This window comes from Otolemur garnettii, unplaced genomic scaffold (assembly GCF_000181295.1).
Source record: "Otolemur garnettii isolate 467f Iridium unplaced genomic scaffold, OtoGar3 scaffold00015, whole genome shotgun sequence".
NCBI classification, from domain to species: Eukaryota; Metazoa; Chordata; class Mammalia; order Primates; family Galagidae; genus Otolemur; species Otolemur garnettii.
The window spans coordinates 25619609-25646942 of NW_003852410.1; the positions used below are offsets into that span (position 1 = coordinate 25619609).

At 39.1% G+C, this 27334-nt stretch overlaps 1 protein-coding gene across 3 annotated transcripts in view; it reads right to left on the reverse strand.

Annotated features, from left to right (window-relative positions):
- PTPRG (protein tyrosine phosphatase, receptor type G) overlaps positions 1–27334 on the reverse strand; it is a 740009-nt gene that overhangs the window by 267116 nt on the left and 445559 nt on the right. For all 3 annotated transcript variants that reach the window (XM_023510661.1, XM_023510664.1, XM_023510662.1), the window contains exon 4: positions 23290–23438. In XM_023510661.1, coding sequence (XP_023366429.1) covers positions 23290–23438 — 149 coding nt within the window. The remainder of the gene's footprint in view (positions 1–23289; positions 23439–27334) is intronic.

The following is a 27334-nucleotide window of genomic DNA, read 5'->3' on the forward strand; positions in this document are numbered from 1 at the left end:
CCTGACTATTTTCTTGAAGGCCAACAGGCAACATAACACAGTGATGAAGGCTGGACTGGGAATGCTGAGGTCTCTGCACATTCAGAAATGCAATCATAAAATCTCAGCACTCTTGCTCATCTGAACGAAATAATTTTCTTCTGACTGAATTAACAACAGGATTTAATGAAACCACACATTTCATAATGTGTTTGGTCATGCACTTCAGCTTTGTTTGGAATCAGAATCACTCCTCTCTTAGAATACGACAGATTAAACTATTAAAAATGTATAGGCAGTAATTAGTGTATCGTTGCCAGAAACACAAAAATAGTTTCTAGTGTAATGTGGATGTGACCACAGAAAGACCATTTTGAAAGAATTCTTTATGATTTAAAAAAAATGCCCATCTTTCTACAGGATATTAAAAGGGGATCTTTAAAAATTGGCTCTCCTTTCTACCGAAGATTCCTTTTCTCCCCTTCAGAACAAAGAGCATGCAGATTCTGGCTTCCAGTAAACCACTGTCTTATCCTTTCTGTAATTAATGGATGCTTTGATACCAATGAATCCTGAAGAACATTTTTCAAGACTTAAATGCAGGCTGGGCTGATTCATACATAGCACATCTAAAAAGATCTGGGGAATAAATAATCACGAGTTGCAAACACTTGCCCGGAGCATTTGGGCACCAACCAGATTTCCAACAAGTAATGTGATTTTTTATTATAACAAGGAAAATTACTTACTGAAACACAAAAAAACTGCCTCTCTTCCTAACCCCCAGCCTTGTCCTGTAGATGAACACACACATTTCCTGGGTGATCATTTAGCAAATCCTTTTTTAAGGGAAAAAAAAAATCACATTGGCTCGGGGGCACATTTTTTGATGGATTTAGAAATCGGCGCTCATGAAGGAAGTTTATTTCTTTGGCAAGGCTTCTGACTAGGTTAAAATCTGATTAAGCTAGCCTACAGGTAAATTTCTGTCAGCTGCTTGGCTTAAAAATATGAGTCGGCACTTGAAAATATTTGGAGAAATTAGATTTAGCATGGTATAGAGGCTCTTTCAGGTAGGCAAGACATTATTTTTAAGCAGATACTTGCTTTCAGCCAGGATCCGGAACCTCTAAGACTCAGGCTAGTGAATGGGGTAGTGGAGGCACTGATTTACACTGACACAGCCACTGTAATTTTGGGGGGAGCCTGGTGCAGTAGGAAGGATGCTACAGAACTGAGGCTGCCAGTCACTTTCCATGACTGGAATCTAAATAAGGTATAGGCAGTGGAGGTCATTTTAAGGGAGACAACTCTGGGGACAGGCAGGGTGCCAGGTGGGACACAGCATACCTTGCCCTCCAGTGTTCCTTGGAACTAGATCTGTCCAAAAGGTAGGCCTTCCCTGCCCTACTAATCAGTGATTTAAAAAATCATTTGCAGAAAAACCTTTTTAGAACAATAAAATAAGCTTTATCGCTCGTGTCACCTAGTCAACAGCCAGGGAGGAGAAAGGGAAACTATGATAAAAGGGAGGGAAAAAACAGAAGGGACCCCTTTCCTCAGAGAATACTTGTGCATTAAATGAGCCTTGCTTTGACTAAGTAGTGGTAACAACAGTCACGGCAGATAAAAATAATAATTGCTAACATTTATTTAGCTATATGTCAGTCACCTCATCAAGTATTATCAACACACTATTTGTTCTGTTTTACCCAACAATCTTCTTGATAGATTTTTATACCTATTTTTAAGATGAGAAAACTGAGGTTTATAGAGGTTATATGTCCAGGTCAAGCTGGGAGGAGTGAAGGGGTCCAAATCCAAAGGCAGGCGCCAGTGTCTGCATTCACGCTGCATGCTCTGACTCGCTCCGTTATTCTTTTTTTATTTTTTTGACATATACATGTGTTTTTTAGGTTTCCACTTTTTGCCTTCACAAAATTAAAAAGGCTTAAAATTTAATAACAATAACAATGTTTAAGATAAGGATGCTCCATTATTTTTTGTGCCTCTGAGCCAAGCATAAAGGGCTATGCCAACTTTATTGAGATAGAGAAGATACATGGAATGTAAGAACTGGTCTAGGAAGTAAAAAATAAGATGAAGTTAAAAAAAAGTACAATAAAGTAGTTCATATAAAAAATACTTGAATGTCAAAACATCGCATTTTCCATCTTTAAGCATGAAGTTTCTATAAACCTCTGTAACTAAGAAGAACTAAGGCTAATCAAAGGCCAATGTTTAATACAGTCATCATCAAACCCTTGTATGCGATAAAAGCTGCTTTGGCCTAAGAAATCAATTCCATTATGGCTATTTATGCAGTGACGCTAGTAAATCTATGAGAAATAAACTGGCCTCACTTACACCATTGATTACCCAGGCTTAAGACAGATGGCATTACATACTTTAATGCATGGGTTGCAAAATCATTTTTCTCTTTAATAACATACCCTTTATTGAAAAAGAAATCATTTAAGCATCCTGACAATAAAGCATTGCAATTTCTATTAACCTTTTCAAAAACTTGTGATTAGAAATCTATCAGTAAAATATGGGAAAGAATTAAAAATGTTTTTGCCTTATAAAAGCCAATACTTGAGGAAGCCAGTATTAGAGTTTTTCTCTTCTAACTCTGATAAAAATTAGACAGCACATCACTGAGAACTGTACATAGCCTAACCCAACAGCTTTTTCCAGTCAGATTATTTTTTATTGTGCCTTTATGCTAAAACATTTATAGATATTATATTAGTTCTGAAGAGCACTGTTCTGAAACTTTATAATTTTTGATAGGTAGGTACTAGAGAAAAAAAGCATTAGAATGATTGAAGCCACATGAAAAGAATTCAAAGGGAAAATGATTACTCTATAATTTTATAGTGGTCAACAAAGCACAATCTTGGAACCCTTTTGAGATTTTAATAACTCAGTCCCCACCCCCCACCCCCCCCAAAATAGATGAAAACTTGGTTGCTATAAGAAAGGAAAAGTCATCATCAAGAGCACTGGAAAAAAAGGTTTTTCAATTGTATTGAATTGGAAATAAGTAAGAAATAACTGTAGATAAAGGAGCACAAACATTACATATTCTGAGTTCATCTCAGTCCTTCTACCAAGGTCACAGGACTAAATTCTCATAAAACAAAGCAAGATATAAAAGCAAAGTTCCCCATAATGACATTAACACATCTGCATCAAGCATGCGTATGTGTGTGTGTGTGCACTCTGACCTATAATTTTCTTTTTTACAATAAGTTCATCTTTTAAGCACAGAGGTTGGCAGTGACAGCTGAGACACCACATATTTAACATGTTCAGTGCTTTATCCCAGTCCCTGTTACAGTGTCTAACTAAATGTGACTTCACTGTCCATGTATGAAAACCTTCTGGTCAACTCCCAGCCTCGTCCATAAAGATCTCCCTTTTAACTGAGGTCATGGGCATGACTTTCATACTCCTGGGAGATAACTCTGATACCAATAAAGAATAAGAAATTGCTAAGGTTAGGTCAACAAGACAGAAGCAGCAATCTGCTTTTAAAAACAGATTATTACTGGGCATGTGGTGAGTAATTTCCTATTATCTGATACCAACGAATTGGAAAATTTTAAGTCAAAACCTGCACAACAGGCTCGGCGCCTATAGCTCAACCGGCTAAGGCGCCAGCCACGTACACCTAAGGTGGCGGGTTCGAATCCCCAGCCTGGACCCGCCAAACAACAATGACGGCTGCAACCAAAAAATAGCCGGGCATTGTGGCGGGCACCTGTGGTCCCAGCTACTTGGGAGGCGGAGGCAGGAGACTCGCTTGAGCCCAGGAGTTGGAGGTTGCTGTGAGCTGTGATGCCACGGCACTCTACCCAGAGGGACAGCTTGAGGCTCTGTCTCAAAAAAAAAAAAACCTGCACAACAAATCCCCATTGATGTCCCTGAACCAGGTACTATGAATTCAAAGGTAAAGCATTTATCAGATCTACTGAGTTTAAATCCATCCATTCATTCATTAATCCTTATCTAACAGATAACACATTAGAAGGGAGAGAAGAAAGACCTGCACCTAAAAATTTTTATTTCCTTCAAAAGCCCACTTGATATAATGGGCAACAAATAAGGATATGGCCAAAAAGATTCTACAGAGTAACAAATAAACAGGAAAATCTCCCCAGGGCTAATGAAACTCAAATCAACTCTGCCTTCACTCACTTTTCATTCTATCTCTGTTTAAACACAGTGCAGGCTACCCAAGTTTGGTAGAACAGAAAATCAACACACCTTCCTCACAGTAACAGTGCCAAACATTCCTTTGAAGTTGCCTGGCACTAAAAAGCTCATACTCCATACTTTTTTTTCTAAGAAAACTTCCACAAAAATACAGTAGTGAACTGTCATTATCACTAATGCCAAAATAATTGCATCATGGAAAAGTAGGCACCACAAAGAGAAATTCATTCCCTTCTATCAGCAGGTTGGGTTAACTGAAGGTACTAAACTAAGACAAGAGGACTTACCAGAGGATGAAACTGGGTAGCTAGAAAAGGGCTGGCCATGGATAACATATGCTAATAGCCTGGCTTAGCCTTTCCACAATGGATACATACGTCATGTATCAAAATATAGTACACTATAAATATAATTTTTTCAGTTAATATTAAAAAATTTTAAAAGAAAACAAGAGTCAACAATCACCAAACAAACACTTTCAAAACAGCCTTATTTCATTTGTCTTCCCAATAATGACTGAAAGTTGGGCATTTCTTCTTTGTTTCTTTTCTTTTCTTTTTTGACACAGTCTCACTTTGTTGCACTCAGTAGAGTGTGGGGAAGTCATAGCTCACAGCAACCTCAAACTCCTGAGTTTAAGTGATCCTCTTGCCTCAGCCTCCCCAGTAGCTGGGGCCACAGATGCCCATTACTATCCCCAGCTATTTTTAGAGAAGGGGTATCATTCATGTTCAGGGATGGTCTTGAACTCCTGAGCTCAGGCAATCCACCCTCCTTGGCCTCCCAGAGGGCTAAGATTACAAGCCTGAGTCACCATGCCCTGCCTTGAAAGGTGGACTTTCTAAACCCCTTTTTGTCTGAAAAAAAATCATGATATGTCCTAAGAGAAGCTTTTCACTGGGGATTCACGTGTCCCCAACAGCAACGTGGTTAACAACACTGTTACTGAAGGGTGGTTGCGTAGGATCTCATAATCCTATCAGTACATTTGATAAACCTCACACTTAGCCAGGGTTTACTAGTCTCCCACACATATCATAACCAGTACCTTCTCCAATGTTTGCCACGGATCAGGAGAGTTGTTTTTAATCTCTTCATATTCAAGACTTGGCCTTGCCAAAGTTGGCCCTGGAATCTCAGATAATTAATCTCCTGGGTTTCCATATCAGTAAAAAAGGCAGGATTGAGATACAGCTACATTTCAGGAAGTTTAGCACTTTTGGGTATCTATAAATGGAAAAAGGTGTTTTTTTTGTTTGTTTAAGAGTAAAACAAGGATGATGAGTAGAGAGGAGGAAAGTAATGCATTCTCAGAAATAATACTTGGAAGAGGGCATAGCAATCACAAATATTCCAAACCAGATGGAACACTTAGTAACAACATTAGAAGAAAACCGGTTGGAGAAATCCCAGCAAGAAGGTGTAAAGAGAACTGGAGGAAACAGAATCTCTGGCTGAAATTTCCGAACACATCCCAGAGAGACATGCATTCATCTTCTAATAATAGTGCTAATAAACAGTTGAGGTAAATGTCACAACTGTTTTGATCAATTCCATCTTCAGCTAAGAAAAGGTTTTGATTTCCTACTGTTTTCATTAGTACTCTGAGGGTGATAAAAACAATTATCTGCTTATGACTATATTTATATCTGAGGTTGACTCGAGGTCATGTTTAAATATAACATGGAAGCATAATCTACTGACAAGATCATATGAGTTATTTTTTTCTGCTTTATTGAATTACCTCCAACAGGAAATTCAATCATAACAGATGTACCTATAAAGTTAAACTGCAGCATTTTAACTAAATTTAATGAATTAGTGACTTTTTAAAGTAGACAGTTCATTTTGTTTTGAGTTTATTAATTATATTATTTAATGAATAAATGTTCAATAAACATGCAATAAGACAGCTGAAGAATTTTAAAATAAGAATTATTTTCCCCCAAATAAAAAGTTCAGATAAACTGTATCACCAAGAATCAATTACCCATTTTATTTAGTAAAATAATAGCTTTTTCTTTCTGTAGAAATAATAGTTTCACAGAAGAACTACTTAAAGCTTACGTACTAAATTCCTTTGAAATGCAAGTGCCACTAGGTTTGTTATGTTAAGCTATTGCTAGGTGAATTTCAGACCCAAAAGGTATTATCATTCCAGCTCTTAGGAAATCAATTTACTAATCCACCCAAGACTCCATCAGTCCTGGAGCCAATCTTTCTACCTATCACTAAAAACCAGGGTTCTGTCCCCATTCATAAGAACATTAGACATGTCAAATAAATTGTAAGGTCCTATTCAAATCCCAGTTCCCTGCCAGCTCTGATCTCTACCTCCATCGTTCACACCATAATCTACTTAAATTGAATAAAGCCTGTTGGTTAAGACCTGCCGAACTTTCAACCCTCTCCAGAGCAAAGAGAAGGTGACACACATCATGCCTGTCAGTCAGTTATGTCAGAACAAAATGCCCATCTGTACTGGTACTGCTGGTCCAAGTCCCGACACAGGGAATAGGCTTCTCTAAAAGATACGGATATTTTATGGCCTAGTTCTTATAAACCTGAGCTGGAAGTCTCCCTATATTGAAATTAAGACAAAGAGCAGTGGATTCATTCTTTTATTCAACAAAAAATTTAAATAGGTCATTTACAATGTACACAGTACTATACTTGGCACTCAGGTTACAGAAATTAATGAGACAGGGGTGGTCTCTGCCCATAGAAGGCTAGTAGAATAGTCACTTACAGCAGCCTTCACTGAGTTTTCAAACCTCTAGAAAATTCATGAGACTGGTAAAGGGGTTATGAATAAAATTTTATGTAAGTTATATATATATGTGTGTGTACTCCGTCCATTAGAAAGTAAAAGACAGATTTGTCTTATAGGGCGGCGCCTGTGGCTCAAAAGGGTAGGGTGCATGCAGGCCCCATATGCCGGAGGTGGTGGGTTCAAACCCAGCCCTGGCCAAAAAAAAAAAAAAAAAAGATTTGTCCTATAGAAGAAGAGTATGTTTCTTTCTCTCCAGATGCTGTACTTTTTGGGGAGCACAGAAGAAGGAATCAAAAAACAATACTGAATGAAAAGATGGATGCAAGAAGAGAAGAAAAAGACAAGAGACCTAAATTTTACATACAGTTTCAAGAAATTTATTAGTTTTATTCTACGTATTAGGAACCCTTATACTTCGTCCTGGTGAGGGAAAGTAATTATTATGATAGACAGTTTCAGAATCTACATATAAAGCTACATCATGTAATACCAAACTAATTAACTTTTACTATAGCATCCTGAACATTCTCAGTTCATTTAAGGTAAAGGTAGACACAGTGAGCTGTTAACACAAAAACTCAATTTGAAATTTAATATCCAGGATATGAAACCCTGACAGGTCACCAATTCCAGCCCATAGGTAAGAAGTGAGGGCTGAGACAATGTAATCTAACATGAAGGATGTTTTTTACATACAGAAGGTGCCAAGAAAATGTATGCACATTTTAAGAAAGGAAAAAAACTGTATTAAAATGGTAATGTTCAAGTCATATTTAACTTCCGCAATTTAAGCGGTGCTCAAATGTGACTTGCATTTTATCTTTTGTTATTGGCATAATTGAATATTATAATTTTAACATAATTTTTTCCTTTCTTAAAATATGTATACTTTTTTTGATACCTCCTGTACAATATACACACTCACTCTCTCATTCCTGATTTTTTCAAACCAAGATTTCTAGTTCCTTTTGAGAAAGTCAGATATCCTGACTAATACTGGCTAATATTTCCAAATGTCAACAGATCAACTAGCATTTCAGATAACTCCTACCATTCACCTGGGCCCTAGAGAACCTGGGCTTATCCCAGATATAGGATCTATGCAGTGTGATATGTATAACAGGGACCAATGGAAAAAGTCAGAATGCCCAAGGCCACGTGCAAAACCAAACCATGATGCTCCCATACCATGGAAAGAAACAAAGATTTATCAATCACATACTATCTGACACTAAAGTGGGTACTTAATGAAAATTACAATTTTAATTTCCACAAAAACTCTCATCAGGTAGATAATAATATTAAATGTCATTTTACAGATGAGAAAACAGGTTAAACAGATAACCACAGTCTAACACTTGACAAGTGGCAAGGATGAGATTTGAACCCCAGCAACCTGGCTCCAAGGGCTTAGCTATGCAGCAGTTAAAACACAGAGATGAGCCCCTGGTAAGCACCTGGTGTTGGCCTCCAGTCTGCCACTGAGCTATAGATGCAAATAGCTACATAATAACAATGAAAGACTTCCATCATGGGTAGGTGGAAATGAATTTATAAAGCCATATGTAGCATATTTGCATTTCTAAGGATTGTTATGTGTTTGCAAGAAAAATACTTTAACTCATACACTGTTTAAGTTATCTTGTAATGAACATGTATTATTTTGATAATCAAAAGACCATAAATGATTTGCATTTTAGAAAAAAATTATTTTATGCTTTTATATGTTGCCTGTGTACTTCTTCCTGCTCAGAAAAACAAGGTCTTATTAACTAAGACTCATTGTTCTGTTATGTTTTTCTTGATCTTAAAGTAAAATGTCTTCATTGTGGAAAATCCATACAATGCCTCAAGGTACAAGTAAGAAAATTAGATTTCTTTTCTGAAAGACTCAGGAACATTACAAAATAAAACACAATATGCAGTGTGATAAAGCTGGATATGAACACATTCACTCTGATACTGACTACACTTATATCCCTGTCCAATCCTGCCAAAGACTGCAAGGAAATGGCTCAAAATAACAAATTACTTCGTGATCGATAGAAAATGGCACCTAAATTCGGCCCACCAGGCTCTTTCAATGATTTCTATCAAGATGATGCTATTAGACTCTACTGGAATTTCTATCAAGATGACCACTTGTACTTCATTTTTTTTTAAATCTGAAAAATAGAGACATTTGTTATTACAGAAAAATATTTAAAGATGTCCCAATTACACGACACATGCATGTAGAGTACTCCATATACTTTTGAAAAGTTATAACTATCATCATCAGACCAAACGTTGTTTTAAACATTCTTTTAAAAGGGCAAATAAATTGTATGTATTTTGAGTGTACTACATGCAACATGATGTTTTGTGATACATGCATGAACGCAATGGGAATGGCTAAACCGAGCTAATTAACATACCTATCACCTCACCTACTTTTCTGTATTTTTGCAGTGGAAATTTTTAAAATCTACTCTCTTCACAATTCTCAAGTATATAATACATTGTTATTAACTATTATCATGTTGTACAACAGATAGATCTCCTTCTCCCAGTAGTTGTCTTTCACAGAAGTATGGGGAATATCTTTTACTTCTCGATACCTGATCAGGAGGTCCCCAAAGCAACTTAGGGAACTTGATTTTGAAAACTCTTCCCTGAATTATGTAAAAGAGACAGCCCAGATTAGCACGTGTTGTCGGCCCAGCCGACTGTACCCCAAGCTGGAACCATATCCTTTTGTCCTATCTGCTTCTGTGTATTCTCATTCCATTCTGGGCCCCCAAAGGCTAAGCTGATTCCTTCTTCTAAGAGAACCCCTTCAGAACCAGGACCCATGTGCAGGTAGACCAGGACCCTATGATCCTGGTCTACCTGCACATCCCTGTCCATTCCATCACTTCCTCTAGAATGGGGGCAGGCTCGTTTTCTACCAGAGATAAAACCAGAGCCCTCTACATCTAATGGAGCCTCTCCTCACCCTGACTCATATCATACTTGGGCCCTCCTTAAGTCCCTAGGAAGTGACTCAGCCAGGCCCACCTACATTATATCCTACCAGTGTTGACCCTTTGTGCATCTTATTCCAAGGGAAGACTTGCTCTGTGTAATGCAGCCACTGGAGCATTATCAGATGAGTTCCATTAACATCCTCAATACAGCTAGCAATTGTATCTTGCTCTTTCCTTAGATTGCCATTTGAAGAGGCAGCAATACCTTAACTCAAATTAAATGATAAAATTTGGGGCATTTATGAGATTAAGTTGGCGACTGAGAATTATTCCGAGAGACTGGCTAATGAAGAAGAGTGGGGGTGTCACTCCTCAGTCTATGAGTCTGTAATTCCTCTATTATTTGACTCTATTTCCTGTTTATATTGTGAGATTCTAGTAAACTTTGGAAAGGAAATCATGAGAATCTGAACACGACCGAGAAGCACTTTATTTGAACGTTCAAAAACAGACTGTTGATTTGAGTGTTTTTATGTTTACCAGTAATAAAAAAAATGAACAAAAATGACTCAAATTTCATATTAGAAATTTAAAAAATGCCTATTTGATTTTGATGTAAAATACTGGTTAAAATCCGCTAAGGGCTTGTTTGCCTTGTTCACTATGCGATGCCCAAATGTAATGCCTGGTTATCAACACATACAGAATCCTGGTCTGGGATAGGGTGGGCTGGGACCAAGGAGAGGCATCTGACAACTCTGTGACCTTTTATGTGTAGGTACTGGAGAAGTTTCTATTGAACGATCCTGCAGAGAAATGCAGCACACAATTCTCACGGCTTCTGCCTTAGCTCACGAATAAAACTGGTAATCTCAATCTAAAATTCCCAAAGGCACGCCTTTTAACTCTGTTACAGTAATTGCTCATGTACATATTAACAGCTCTCAAAAACGTGGACCTCATTGACTAATTGGAACAATCTGTCTTGGTATGTTGATGTAATGGCTGTTAATGTAAGAGCTCCACTCTGGAAGAACAGACCTTAAAAGATCACTTTCTGAGCTGCACAATTAACCCTCAGCCTCACAGCATGAGGCAAGAGGAAGAATGTGTTTATTTGGGAATAATTAATTTATTGGGTCTTTCACATCTTTAACACAAGAGGTAGTTTGGGGAGAAGATTTGCTTTATTATTTCTACTTTCTATTCTTCACTTATTTTCTTCACTTATTTACTGATCAGAATTTGCTTTTTTAAATGCCCTTTTCATGAATGAATTAAAATTTTCATTCTCAAGAATGAGAATTCCTTATCTTTTCAGCCAGTAGGCCTACAAGATGAGGGTTTCTCAGTAAATACTGCTGCTTATCCTGTTACGGGTCTGCAATCATTAGCAGCTGAGATTCAGTGGCAGACAGGGTGACAGACCCCTCTCCTCCAAAAGCTTATGTGTAGTGTATGAAGGTGAGGGAAGGAGATTTAATCAGCAAGGGAACAAATCAATCAATCAATCAATAATTTCAAAAAGTGACAGATTCTATGAAGAAAATAAAACTCAGCAGTCTCAAAGAAAGTAACTGAGATGGGAGGGGAGAGCAAGCAATGGTATAATGAGTAGGCTTAGGAAATAAACGAACCACAAGGAGGGATAATCAGGGAAAGAGCATTCTGGAATGGAAAACTTAAAAACACAGTGAAAACAAGGTGGAGAGAAGTTTGCAGGAGGTTGGGGGGCGGGGGTGATGAGGGAAAGCAGGAGTCAGATTTGAATAGGGTCTTGCAGACCAAGCTAACAACTTTAGATCTATTCAACATGTGACTGGGAACCGCTGACAGATTTTAAGCAAAGGAAAGGTGTAATTCAACCGAAGTGTTTAAAAGGAAGCCTTGCTTACTGGATAAAAGAGTGGATTATGGGGGCAAGAAAGACTTTTAAAGAAGCAATGATTATTAGCTAGAAGTGATGGCACATCCCCATAATCCCAGAAACTCAGGAGGCTGAGGTGGGGCAATCCCTTGAGCTCAGTAGTTCCAGGTCAGCCTGGGAAAATAGCAAGATCCTATTACTAAGAAACATTTCTTTAAAAATATTTTTAAAATGCTAAAAACATATAAGACAGATAAGTGTGACTCAGAATGTCCCAAGGGTTCCCTATCTCACTAGCAGTAAAAGCCACAGAGCTTCCCATGGTCCATGGAGGCCTTGCAGCATCAGGACCTTGACTCTATCGTGCACTGCACCCTCTATCTCTCTGCCCCAGCAGTGCCGGCCTCCTGGAGGTTTAGCAACTGGGCCTGGCAGGCTCCTGCCTCAGGGCCTCAGTTCCTGCCCAAGTTAAAGCCCCTTGTGGGACATTCTATGTCCCCTACAGAGATGGATACTATTAATCAACTGAGAGAACAAACACTACTGATCATTTAGAACTGTCTCTGGAGAAGACGGGGAGGAATGAGCATAAACCTTCCATATGCTTGATGGCCTGGACCAGAGCTCTCTACTGGAGTATCTGGGACAGCACTTCCCCGTCTATATTCTCATCACTCACTCCCACAGAATATGCAAATAAGAAGAGTTCCACAGTAAACTGAGTTTGGGAGACTCCCAATTAATGAAAATCTAGGCTTCTCTACTAGAATACTTCTTAAGACTTAGTATGTTTGCTCATCATCCAGCTGTAAGAGGAAGACATATTATCCAACATTGCCTAAGTCACTTTGCACGGGCAGCATTTAGACTGACTAGCGATCCAGCAGTAGACTAGAGTCTGTTTTTCTAAGGGTGCTGCCTGCATGTGGTTATGATAATTCAACTCCCACTTATTCTCTTAGTAAATGACACAAAGAAAGATAAAGACAGAGGCAGAGAGGCAGAGACAGAGGCAAATTCAGAGACAGAAGCCAACACGGAGAATCGGAAGCAGCATGGGGGTGAGGCTTCTTCCACTCTAGTCTTCCTTGATCAGATGCGGTACACTGAGGTATAAACTCAGAAAACTCCCTGAAATACTGAATTTTACCAATCAGTTCAGTGAAGGTTTTAACAAGGAGATTCTAAAGTTGAAGCTATAACAGTATTGTAATAGAAGGGATTTAGAAGTTATTTTATTATTAACCTAAATATCTTCCATGTATTAACCTGAGTTTAAAAGTATACTGTCTTTTAAGACATCTGTGAACACTCAAAAGATGAAATTTATATTTTTAAATAAAATAGGATTTTGGTGAATTTGCCCAGCTGGTCTCTGTATATCAGAGTAAATGCATCTAGAGCAGTATCAGTGCTCAATGCATCACCAGGCCAAACAATTTGAGCAGAGAAGCTTTAGAAATTTCTTTCCCATTCCATTAAAAATAGGTGCAATGAAATTCTATGCCAGGGATTTAAAGGGGAAAGAGGAAATAGACTTTCTTTCAAACTTGACTTCTTTCTTTTCTGTATAAATCTTTCTTACTGTCCCTTCTGAGTAACACTGCCACTAAAGAACTGGCTAAAGGCTTTAGATTTAAGATGGCTTGAAACCTTCCCACTCAAATTTTGACATGACAAGAAAAAAAGGCAGTTGGTGTGGTATTGCGCCCTAGCCCCATAAATCCTCCTGACCTGAACTCACGATATGTCTGATCTGGTCGCCTGCAGTCTCTACCTTTGGTGCACAAAGGTCTCCTCAGCCAGCTTTATTTGAGTTCCTGAGCTTGGAAGTGGATTCTGAGAAGAATAGTGTTCAAAGCTCCTGGAACAAATGTTGTAAAAAAGGGAAAAAGGGGGGTGGGACTGTGGAGAACTTAAAGGTTATAAAGAAAAAAAACCTGTACTACATCTAGAGGAAGGCTTTCCAACAATAAGACCCCCAATATAAAACTGAACATATGCATGTGTATATACACACATATATAAACACATTTTTGTGTGTATTTAACATGATATTATGAGATACACAGAGTAAAATGGTTGGTAGAGTAAAACGTGCTACATGTTATCATCTCACATCGCTACCCATTCTTCCTCCTGTAGCAAGATCATCTGCAATCTATTCCTTTAGTAAAAATCCTGACTATAATACACTCTTGTTAACTATAGCCCTCGTTTGCACATTAATTCTTTCTTTTTTTTTTTGAGACAGAGTTTCACTTGGTCATTTTGGGTGGAGTGCTGTGCTGTCACAGCTCACAGCAACATCAAACTCTTGGGCTCAAGCAATCCCCTTGCCTCAGCCTTCCAAGTAGCTGGGAACAAGTGCCCACGACAATGCCTGGTTAGTTTTCTATTTTTAGTAGAGATGGGGTCTTGCTCTCCCTCAGGCTGGTCTCAAACTCATGGGCTCAAGTAATCCACCCGCCTCGCCCTCCCAGAGTGCTGGGATTACAGGCATGAGCCACTGTGCCCTGCCTTACATTAATTCTTTTAATTTATTAGTCTCACATAGCTGCTACTTTGTATCTTTTAACCCTGTTTTTGTTGGAAGACGAGTCATCAAATTATCAGAATTTCAGCATAGAAGTTCCCCCTAAAGAATTTCTGGGCTGGGCGTGGTGGCTCACACCCATATTCTAGCACTCTGAGAGGCTGAGGCAGGAGGATCACCTGAGCTCAGGAATTTGAGATCAGACTGAGCAAGAGGGAGACCCTGTCTCTAAAAATAGCTGGGTGTTGTGGCAAGTGCCTATAGTCCCAGGAGGCCCTGCTCAGGAGGTCCAGGCAAGAAGATTGCTCAAGCCCAAGAATTTGAGGTTGCTGTGAGCTACACTGCACTGTACTCTACCCAGGGCAAAAAAATAAGACTGTCCCCTCCACTTCCCCTAAAAGAATTTTTGTTGGTTTTCTGGATTTTTCATTATCTGAATTTCATTATTATGGTCTAGAACTCATAAGCCTACAGGCTTCAGTGCAGGAGCCACACCTATACGATGTGGCTATTGTGCACGTCATGTATGAATGTGGCCAGCCTGAATAAAGATACACAGTAAGTGCAAAAATACAAAATGAATTTTAAACACTTAGCAAAAAACCAGAATATAATTATGTCTCAGCTATAACTTCTGATGTTGATTTTTTAAAATACTATTTTAAATATTACTATAAATAACATAAATTATTGAAATGAATTAAATTTTAATTATTTCTATAACAATAATTATACATACTATACATTGTATTATTATATAATAGAAATTCCCTTTTATTTATTTTATTATTTTTTTGAGACAGAGTCTCAAGCTGTCACCCTGGGTAGAGTGTCATGGCGTCACAACTCACAGTAACCGCAAACTCTTGGGCTCAAGCAATTCTCTTGCCTCAGCCTCCCAAGTAGCTGGGACTACAGGTGCCTGCCACAACACCCAGCCAATTTTGTTGCGGTTCATTGTTGTCCCAGCTGGCCTGGGCCAGGTTCGAACCCAAGAGCATTGGTCTATGTGGCCCACGCCCTACCCACTAAGCTACGGGTGCCGCCCATAATACAAATTCTTATACAAAATGAAATAAAAATTTAAATTATAAAATTACCTGTTTCTTTTTGCCTCTTTTAATGAGGCTTCTCAAAATTTTAAATTGCAATGCATGACTCAAATTATATTTTCTACCAGACAATGTTATTCTACATGCTTAAAATTATGGTGAAGTGGTCAATCCAGATAAAAAGGGTAGTATTTTCCACTGATAGCTCTAGGCAAAGAGTTGACAACATTTTCTGTACTCTTCATAACTTTCTGTATATTTCACTATAGGGTCGCCAATCTTTGAACACTGGAAGCCCTTTGATTTTCCTCTTTCCTATTACACAGGTTGAGTATTCCTAATCCAAAAATGCAAGATCTGAAATGTTCCAAAATCTAAAATTTTTTGAGTGCCAACCTGATACTACAAGTAGAAAATTACACACATAACCTTATAAGACAGGTCACACGGTCAAAACACTGTCACAACTTTGTTTCATGTTAAAAATATTTTCTAAAATTACCTTCAGGTGATGTATATAAGGTATACAAGGCCCATCTCCAAAGTATCCAGCAATGTTAAATGAAAAATAGAGACATACATGCTGGATACCTCCCAGACAGCTATGGTATATGAAACACAAATGAATTTTGTGTTTGGATTTGGGTACCATTCCCAAGATATCTTATTATATATAAGTTAAATATTCCAAAAACTAAAAAAATCCAAAATTCAAAACACTTCTGGTCTGAAGCATTTCAGATAAAGAATACTCAACCTGTACAGTAAGCACCAGTTAAAACTTTAACAGATTTATTTCTACTGTACTGGTGGTTCTAAAAACAACCTATAGCAATGACAAGAAAAACAACAAAATTACTTACCAAGTGAAAAATCACAGTTAAAATTCTGAGACCTAAGAGCTTAGAATCTGAAGGACAAACAGGAAATACGAGCCAGGCCACTTACTATCACAGAAGCTCAGTCACCCCAGCTTTAAGATGGATATGGTAAGAACACCTTTCCCACAAGGCTGATGTAAAAATTAAATGATGCACCTAGAACGCCATTGACATAGCAGCACTTATTAAATGGTGTCTAGAATACCATAATTATTACTACTACCATCACTAGTACCACTTCCAACCAACACTCCTACCCTGAGCCTTCTCTTCGGTTGCCTGAGAGCCCCTAGGGTCACCAAGTTTCCTACAAAGAGAACATCTCCAATTTAACCAGGTTCATATTTTCTTTTCAGAAACTGTCATCTTCTTCACTGTAATTCTCGGCTATCAGCACACCACATGTTGGTGATGCTCCAGCAAATGGCCCTAAGTCAAGTTCACATCTATGGATGTGAATGTCTAATTTCATGTCTAAGGATGTGATGAGGACTGAGAGAGATCATGAAGATTTACCATGCCAGGCACCAGGGCTGTTTGATCTGCTTTGTAAAGCCAGGCGCTAACTTCTCCACTGGGCATTCACCAAGCACCAGGGCCTCCTCCATGTTTCTCTTAATTAACACATACACATAAAAGATCAGCCAGATGGAAATTAAACATTTCACCAGCAAAGGATGAAACACTCTGCTCTAAAATGGAATCTTGATTTCAATAAAGTCATTAACAAAATCTCAACCAATTCCCTCACCATTCAATGGCAGTCACTAAGGAGCAAAAGGTGGTCAGTCACACTACAGAACAGCAAACATCAGATAACCATGGAATGATCTGACACTTCCAAAGTTTCTTAAAAGGCAGGACAAGGAAAATAGTCACTGTCTTCAGCTCCAAAGATAAGGAATCTCTGTGGAAAAACCAACTTTTCAGAGAACCCATAACAATGCCAGGAATTTATGTAATGTATAGGACATCGGGAGACGGAGTGTGATACTACAGAAGTTATTTTTAACAGAAAACATCTCAATTCCCCTCTAATGACAGTTCTCTAGAATGAGAAATCAAGATAGTATCAAGTCCATAATGATGCTAAAAAAATTGTTTTCGAATAAGGCAAGATGTTTTTGTAATCTACGTTTCTCCCTCCCTTCCTCTCTTTCTTATAAGAGGCCTCATTGTGTTGCCCAAAGAGTTCAAACTCTTAGGTTCAAGGAGTGATCGAAACTTCCTCTCTTGCATCAGCCTCTCCAGTAGCTGTGACGACAGGAGCAGGCCACTGCACCCAGCATTTTACAATTTTCAAGATAACTAAAATGCCAAATCACAACAAATATCCTCAAAAACATTTATTTGAATATGACCCCTTTTCTTACAAAGACTATGGACTAAAGGAAGAGAGAAGATTATAAACTTTCACTTCCAAAAAAGATAAATTACAAACTGTTTCATGAAAAACAGAGAGAGACAGAGGTTATCTCAGTTTGCAAAAACATGATGGCACACCAAACTAAACATTCTTTAGTGCAGAACTCTTCAAAGCCCTTAACATGGCAACGTAGAACCTAAATCTTCATGAAGGCATTTCACATGCCTAAACTTATTTCTAGAAGAAAAAAAGGATACATAAAAGGGGTGCTACCCTAATAAAACATTTAGCCTCTATAGTGAAGCCTGTGATTGATGTAGGCTCAATCTCCAGATGGGCTGGTCTGTATTTGAGTTGTGCAGTAGTCTACCAGGCTTGCATCAGTGTGGAGAGGGAGGCACCATTCTGGACCTCTGTGTGTGTCAGAAGTGCATGAGCTCACCAGGGTTAGAAGGAAGGCAGATGCTGGTCACCTGAGCATCCCAGAGGTACTAAAGACGACCCACCGGTCATTAAAGATGACTATCTAACTAGAATGTGATAGAAGTATTCCTGGGAAGAACCAAAATCCATTGCCCAAAATGAACTGGAAATCCTGAGTCTGGCTCTAGGGAGAAAGCCAAGATCTGAGCAGAAAGGAGAGAACATGGGAATGGGTCAAGGTTACTCATAAAGACATGGGTAGTGAAAACAACCACAGGCTCAAACAGAATGTGAAAATGAAAATCAGTCCCAGAACAAGGTGAGCCTAAAACCAGTGACTTCTTAATGGACCACCCTTAACTTTAACTGGGACTATTATACCATTCTACAACACACCGGGGAGCAAGAAGAGCTAAGAGCCTGGAAACATGCAGCCCTAGAGATGGACCAATAATTCGCCGTGCCAGTGTCATGGTTATAGCTCCCCTTAGGACATCAACCACTAAGGTCATGCAATGGACTCAAGACTCACAACAGTGGTATTGGATACCTAAGACCAAGAAGGTGTGTTTTCTTGTTGTTATTTCTAATTTTTATATAAAAACTTGTTTGGCGGTAAAATCTGATGTGAAGATATCTGAGGCTATTTGGAGCACTGTTGTTCCCACTTGGTGGGACTGTTCTCTACTTGCGATGCTTTAAAGAGTGCAGCTCCAGATTCTACTGGGTGTCTTCTGACACATATACTGCAGATGTTCTAGGATTCTGAATTCTAAAACATCTGGCCTCAAGGGTTTTGGATAAGAGAGTGTGTACCATATGGTAATGTGTACATGGTACGTATTAGGGAAAAATGTCTCTGCTTCTATTCATTCACTAAAATAATCTAAACAGAGCTGAAAGGAACCAGCTGTGAGTTTTACTGCAAAGAGCACACACAATCAATTTGGATCATTTAAGCTTATTGAAGACTTCAACTCATAAAGTACCAATAAGTCTGAATCAACAACTCCTGTGATCTTTTATTGTAATAAATAAGAATTTAACTACCTCATACGTTAAGTATACAACAAACCTCTACTTTATAGAGTTCTCAGAGGTGTTACCTGGAGGTTCTCTTTACATTCACTTCAAATTCAGTTATTAGCGGAAACACGGAATGATTCAATTCCTGTCAGTGTTACATGAACCTTTATTTAAGTTACCAGCCACAGAACAGTGAATGAGTGTGGAAAGGGGAAAGAACATTAGGATAGGATAGAACCCATCATAGACAACAGTGGGTCGACGGACAACACAAAGCTAAGTAGTCATGGAAGAAATGAAACCGGATATTCCTGTTTAATCACTGGAATAGTCAGAGCTTTTTGACTGATACTAAACCACATCTACAAAGTCTGATTTGCCACAGAAAGTAACACGTTCATAGGTCGCAGGGATCAGAGTTGACATTGAAGGTAGAGGGCATTTTTTTGCCTATCCAAACCCTCACCTGACCTATCTTTATTCTTTAAACTTATCAGATTCTAGCTACCTCAGCGCCTTTGCACAGCCCTGTTCTACCAGCAGACTCCAATCCATTTCTTCCCTCTTCTTATAATCAGTCTCCATGGAGATCTTCTGTCTCTTGGGAAAAGCCTGATTTGCTTCTGAGACTATATCGCAACTGAAATTACACAACTGTTTATGCGATGACAAAAAATTTCTGTGTCACCACTACAGCACGAATAACTCGATGGCAGGGACTGTGACTTTCAGGTTTACCTTTGTGGACCAGCACTTGTAACAACAGAAGACACCCAAGAAAACCCTCTGCTAAGCAAGAAAGGAAACTGAATAACAAATAGGAGGCCAGGGCATCTGAGGACCCACACTGGGTCTCTGAGCCTTGGCACACGGTGATCTGACTCTCTTTTCTAGCTTTAACTGAGCTGTAAAGAATGCTGGCCATTGAAGAGCTTTTGTGTTGTTTGGTTTTGTTTTGACAGGAACTTTGTTCTTGTTAACTATTACAGACTGGATGCTTTTAAGTGCAAGTAACTACAAGACCAAGCCCTGAATTTCAGCCAGGAAAATGTGGTGAGGTCTCATTTCTGGATGCCTCTAAAACTGTCTCAGATGACCTCAAAGAATTCCTGGGAAGCAACAAAATCTACACAGTTGGGTCTGTTTCCATTTACCCTCAGGGAGCAGATCCAGCTTCTTGTGAGGCAGATGCTTAAAATTCAGCCTGCAGAGCTGGAGCACAGAGGGAGCTGTTGAAATTCCCAAGGTCGTGACTGCATCTCAAGTAGAAACTCAAGGAACCAGGATCAGCAAAGCTGTTAGGAATAGGCAAGGTACATTTCCTCTCTAGAAACCCCAAGAGGATGGAATAACTTCTCAAGAAACAAATCCTCCTTATTCAAATGCATTTAAAATGATCCCACATAAGGGAAAGAAATATTCAATTCCACCAAACATACTTTCTTTCTCTACTCCATAGTATCACAAAAGTGACATTAGTGACCTTCAGGGCCCAGATAATTCCCTGTAGTGGGGCCTGCCCATGCACAGGATCCTTAGTGGCATCCCTGTCATCTACTCACTAGAGAAACTAGTAGCATATTATTGCCAGCAATGGTGACAACCAAAATGTTTCCAGACATTACCTAATGTCCCCTGGGGGGTGGGGACTGGAAACCACTGTTCCCAGGTGAGAACCACTGCTGTTTTCCACCAATCTTTGTGCAACTGTCAACAACGACTCCTCTGTAGCCCTTACACACAGTGAGTATTAGACAAATAACATCCCCATGCTGATAAATTTTTTTCCGTAATAAATTAGATTTTCTAACCTTCATTGGAGTTTCTTGGAAAACAGTGTAGTTATATGAAAAGAAATAAACCAAACCTGATATGTTAAAACAGTGTAAAAATCTCAGGGAGAGTTGGTGTTAATAAAGAACTCAAGTAAAGCAATTTAACACAAAATATTACAGACATGTTTTGGGCAAAAGTAAGCAACTTTCCTGTGTCTATTTTTAAAGTAAATTTAATTCAGTTACCTTAAATCTCTGAAATTCAAATTCCTCCAAATATACCATTAAGTAATTTAACATGTTCATCACTCTGTAAAAAAAGGAAGCTATGAACTAGACAACTAACTTCAACTATCTAGTGATGAGGGTCACTACAAAAGTTTTGAGACAGACTGTGTCATGGCCCACTATTTCACTTCCAAGAAACACGGCTGACAGTGCCCTTTCTGATTTGCTTGTGGCAAGTTTCAGCTTGCTTGGTTTGTAGGTATTACTGGAAGGGCTTCGTTGTTTCCCTCAGCACAGATTTGACGTTTCTTGATTTTTCTGTGTCTCAAACCTCTGATGATGACCTACCTATAGGTCATTACTTAAAATAAAGAAATCTAAACACTTAGTCAGACACTTAGTCTGGGCACTGCAGCTGCTATTTCTAAATTAGATTTGGGATTCAGTGGCTCTCTTTGAATGATGGAAAACTAAAAAATATTTGTTTTAAGTCATAAGGTTTCGAAAGAATATACAACTCCTCCTTGCATTTTCCCAGGCCGTCTTGGCCTGAGGGAATGTGCTTACAAACCAGGAGGGCCCGTTCCCAGCCCTGCTGTCTTCATTTCCAAGGCAGCCTTCAGATTCAGCTTTTAAGCTTTCAGGACAGGTCTTCTGTCCAAAGCAACATTAACTGAACAAATGGCAACCCCATTCTAAGACAAAGAGGCTTCAGAGCAAAGCTGGCTGGACACAACCCACCCCTTCAACTCACACGGCCAGTGGGGACCTGTCAGCAGGACCAGAAGGAAAACCCCACACTTACACAAACATGACGTAATTTTGCTTCTAGGAACTTGATTCCAAGTTCAAATAAAGTGAAGACTTCTAAGAAATGATTCAGTCCATTGAAAGGGTGGAGGAGAGCCCATTAAGTAGGAACCTTACTCGTGAGACATATAATTAGTGTGACGAGGACAGGAGTCCCAGGGCTGGGGAGAGCGAATGCCGGAAGAATGTGGGTACTGAGAATCTGTCAGCTCAATGGGAAAAACTGTTCTCAGAGCTTCTGAGAAATCTCGGGTTTCTCCAGGAACAGTGGAGAAGAAATAAATCAATGTGTCCCTAGAGTCACTCATAAACAAAGAAAGAGTAGCGATGTTCTCATCCTGTCAGGGTGCCTCGCCAAAGGGTCAAGGACACACAGAAGGCTAAGGAACAGGCTGGAGGAGCTAGGGCGAAGGATAAGCCCCTATCAGTCGGATGTAAATCTGCACGTACACACACAACATGGAGGCTCTTTGTGAAGGAGGTCTCAAGAATGCATCAGAGTATCAAAGCAGGACATGACTTAGTAGAAGTTATTAAGCACCAGGAGTTAAAAACCTTTCTCAGCCACTGGGCTCCTTTGAATTAAAACATGCTACCAGTTCAAAGTCACTCCCTGGCTGAGCACAACCACAGGCTGGAACCACTCCCACTTTGTTGTTCCACACACTTGTGAGGCTTACCACAAGCAGAACCAACAGACAAATGTGTTTATCACAACAAAAGAATATTCACACACTGATCATGATTAAAGGAAAAATTTAAATTAGCGACAGAAGGGATGTGCTATCTCTACCCAAAGTTCATACCTCCCCCACCCCATCCCAGCTCAAGGCACATCTACATCAGCTCCTGAGCCAGTGTACTCCACACTCTTCTTTTGTCTGGTAGCTTGGATCTAGGAGAAGAATGACACAGAGGAGGCAAAGTGTCTATCAATCTCAGCAAAATTAATCCCGTGACTTATACCATCAATAGTCACAGCCTCCTTCTCAATAGCTGGCAGACGTATTTAAAAAATCTTTAAAACAACTTTGCTACTGAGAAAAAGTTCTGAGTCTCTTCTTCATAGGTCACTAACTTTTCCTTTTTTAAGGGACAAAAGTGGAAGTCAATCAAGTTTCATACAAAATATCACCTTCAGAGCGCAGTGTTTGGGAAATAGTGAAAAGAAACTGTCAAATGAGACAAACAATGAACATGACCAGGGGCAAGTCTGGTCAGAGGACAAGGCCTGTGACTTTCACAGGTTCCTCCAGTTCAACAAAGATGAGAAACAGACATGCACCTGCCACACTCAGGTACTACACAAGTCTAATTTGCAAAATGAGAATAAGGACATAGCATCTAATTAACATAAAGACTCAAAACACAGCCACACTCTGAGAGCTGAGTTCCTCTCACCTCAACAGGAAACCTCCTGCCGTTGATGCTGTGTTCAGAGCCTGCTGAGCCATTGCTGTGGCCCCAGTGAAATTCCACCTTCTCAGCTTTGAATCTGCCAGGCAGGCCAGCGCCACTGACAAAATAGTCGTCTTTCAGAAGGATGGCAACTGTGTAAAATGGAAGGGAAGGGAGGAAAACAAAGTGAGTATCAAAACCAAACTAATGATTTCGTCTGCTGCTTCTAGTAAAGTTCATGATTACCATGATGTGAATTATTTTCTCCCATACCTGTTAAAATAAACAAGTCACAAAACACCAGTCTGAATAAATTAGTATAGTCTAGCTGCAAAATGCTCTCAGATAACTGGTTGCCTCTGAATCATGACACTTCCCTGGGAACAATCTCAGAATTATGTATCCATTTAACAGATGTTTTAAAAAATGGAGACAAGGACAGAACAAGTTGCTATTAATCAATGCCTCCTGTTTCTGCTTAATGATCCAAATTATCTGGACAGAGCGAGATGTTCCTTTTTCAGCACTGACTCTTAGGGCTACCCCAATATTCAAGGTCTGGAATGAGATTAGAAATATGAAAAGACATATGCAAGAGGTGTGTTTCTCTGACGCGATAACGTGGGCAAGTTATCAAGAAAAAAATGTGGGTTCTTCCTAAACAAATAATAATGGGAAGACATCCAGGAGTCTGTATTTGGGAACAGTGCACAGCAGTGAAGTAGAAAAATCCACTCATGGAGTCACTCAGACATGGGCAGGTAACCAGATAATTCTTTACTGCTTCTTTTCATTCTAAGCATAAGAAAATTTCCCTTAGCCTAGTCAAAAGAACACATGAGAATGTCCACAGTATAAGGAATCTCGACCAGTTCATACCCTAAATTTCGGAACTCACCTCTCTTCCTTAAAACCCAGGAAAGAGAAATTGAAAATAACCTGGATTTATACTAACAGAAAAAATTATTTCTCCATAAGGAATGGAATAGCTACATGCACAAGAAACAGATTTTATTCAAGTGATAACATTTCCTTTTTTCCTAAGGTGAATTCATTCATTCATTCATCCATTCAACAAATACTGGCTGCTAAAATACATGTAAGATGCCTACGATATACTATAATGATTTGTGATCAAAAGCCAAGCTTGGGTAAGCCATGGGAAAGATCTCATATCCTGATTGTCACTTTTTCCTAAAGAGATCCCACTTAGAGCTTTAGAGAGAAAGCCTGCATGAAAATTAGGTCTCCATAAAAGATAGGGACTAGACTAATGACCCATTTCTAGAACACTGAAATTAGTTTCAGTACTTCTGTATATAAAGGAAGCATTAAAAGCAAGTGAAGAAACCCTTCTCATATAAATCCTTTTTTATTGCATGCAAAAGGCAGTTTTTCTCCAACTTCTGGAAAAAAATATATTGAATGTTCAATTCGTAGGACAATGAATTAAAGGATAAAATGAGGTAAAAGCAAGTGTTTCTTGTGCCAGTTAAACATGCTATGGCACTGTTCTACCTTTTCTGTGTTGGGCATGTTTTAGAACAGCAGTTGGCAAACTTGTCTTAAGAAGGACTGAGTTAGTAAATATTTTAGATTTCACAGACCAATTCTCTGGTGCAATTACTCAATCTCATCTTTGTAAAACAATAACAGCCAAAGATAATATATGAATGAATGGGTCAGGCTATGTTCTAATAAAACTTTATTTAACCACCCTGAAATTTAAAATAATTCTGTGTCATGAAATATTATTCTCCTTTTGAATTTTAAAAACTATTTACATAATAAATGTACAAACAGTGAGGTCTCTCATTTTGTGACTCCTAAAATATTGTAGTAGATATTACCTAAAATAAAAATTTATATACATGCAGATGTTATAAAGTATCTTCAAAAATATTACATTTTACCAACCATGTACCTTTAGTTCCAGTGTCAAAACACCCAGACATTAGCTGAGTAGAGTCTTAAGTACTGTTGATTATTCTCAGCTGTTATAAATTCTATAGATAACATTTTACATCCGAAGGACGAATACAGAGCATTTTGTGTGCATCTGTTACAACACATCCAGGGACGCAGCAGCATCTTATAAATATTTGATTTTACTCAAATCATTTATTTCTCTGTCAGGGGTCATTTTACTTGTTTTATATGAATAATTAAAAGCATAATTAGGGAACTGTACAATCTGAAACATTAATATCATTTTTCATTTTACAGTGTTTCTTACCAGAGTACGCAGCGTGTTACTTGTACAAAAAAGGTTTATATGTTTGTTTATGTATAAAACTGTGTAGGCAGAGAGAACTTTCCCAGCCATCATCGGGTAAGAGTTTTCTGATGAGTGCTAACACTGTACCGTTTTGAGACAGAATGTGTCAAAGGTGTTCCCTTAGGACACAATGTGTCTCAGATGCTGAGCTCAAGAGATGGAACCCCATTCTGCCCCTTAACAGCGGTGTGACCGCTGCAGGTTACTTGACTTCTCCGTGCCTCCGTCTCTATGCAAATGGGGACAGTAACAGGGCTTACCTGGCAGAATCACCCAGGGAAAGCACTTGACCAGAGCTGGGAACCCAGCAAACACACACTCAATGGTGGTTACTGTCAAACTCATTTCCAAAATTAGGATGAAACTCCTGTGCAGCACAGAAGAATGGCCACACACTTACCAGTTTCCATTTTCTTTTCTTTTCTTTTTTTTTTTTTTGAGACAAGTCTCAAGTGGTCACCCTGGATGGAGTGCCATGGAGACATCATAGCTTACAGCAACCTCCAACTCTTGGGCTCAAGAGACCATCTTGCCTCCGTTTTTTTGTTTGTTTGTATTTTTAGTAGAGACAGGCTTTGCTCTGCCTCCGGCTGGTCTTGAACCTGTGAACTCAGGCAATCCACCTGCCTCGGCCTCCCAGAGTGCTAGGAGTATAGGCGTGAGCCACCACGCTGGCCACTACTCTCTATTTCAGAGAATGCTCCATTTTAAAGTAATATGGCCTTTCACACCAATAAAAAGTGTCATTAGGCAGGGACAAGAGAAAGGGCAGGTGTGGCCCAAAGACTACTTGGGAAGAGAACTTAAGTGTTGAGTAGTGGCTTTCAGTTCAGTAAAACAGTGTAAAAATGGCACTCCTTTTTCTTGACTATTTCTAACTTTTTGATCACATCAATGAAAAAGAAACCTTAGTTTAGTGCCATTCTAACCTGCATGTTTCTCTGATAACTCATTTCCTCCCTCTTCCCAAGGGTAAGTATTAAGCTATATTTTATTAGTAAGGGTAGCTTTGACTTATTTTCATAAACTGTGGACAAATAGCACTGGTTGCACATTTATGATGCTGGTAAAAGGCTGGGTGCAGTTGCTCATGCCTGTAATCCTAGCACTTTGGGAGGCAAAAGTAGGAGTAGTCATTGAGGCCAGGAATTTGAGACCAGCCTGAGCAAAAGCAAGATGCTATCTCTACAAAAAATTAGAAAAACTAGCTGGGTGTGGTGGCACATGCCTGCAGTCCCAGCTACTTGGGAAGCTGAGGCAGCAAGATCCCTGGAGTTTGGGAGCTTGTGCCTGGAGGGACTATGACAATGCCACTGCACTCTATTGTGGGTGGCAGAGTGAAATAAAGGTGATATAAATAGGAAGTATATAATATTTCAAGAATAACAGACACAAATGAATTTTAATTTTATTTATAACAATAGCAATAAGAGTTGAATTTGGACAAGGCATAAAACAGAAGGTGGCAAGGAAACAGCACAATGGCACGACAGACTGAACGTTGGTGTCTCCCTAAAATTCGTAAGTTAAGATCCTAATCCCCAAGGTGGTAGTATGAAGAGGGGGGCCTTTGCAGGTGATGAGAGATGAGTGTGAAGCCTCATGCGTGGGAATAAAGGCCCCAGAGGGCTGGCTTCCTTTCCGTCTGGTAAGGACACGGCGAGAAGGAATTGTCTATGCACCAGAAACCACGTTCCCACCATTCACCAAATCTGCCAGTCGTTGAACTCCCAGCTTTCAGAACTATAAGCGTTGTCTGTTGTTTAAACC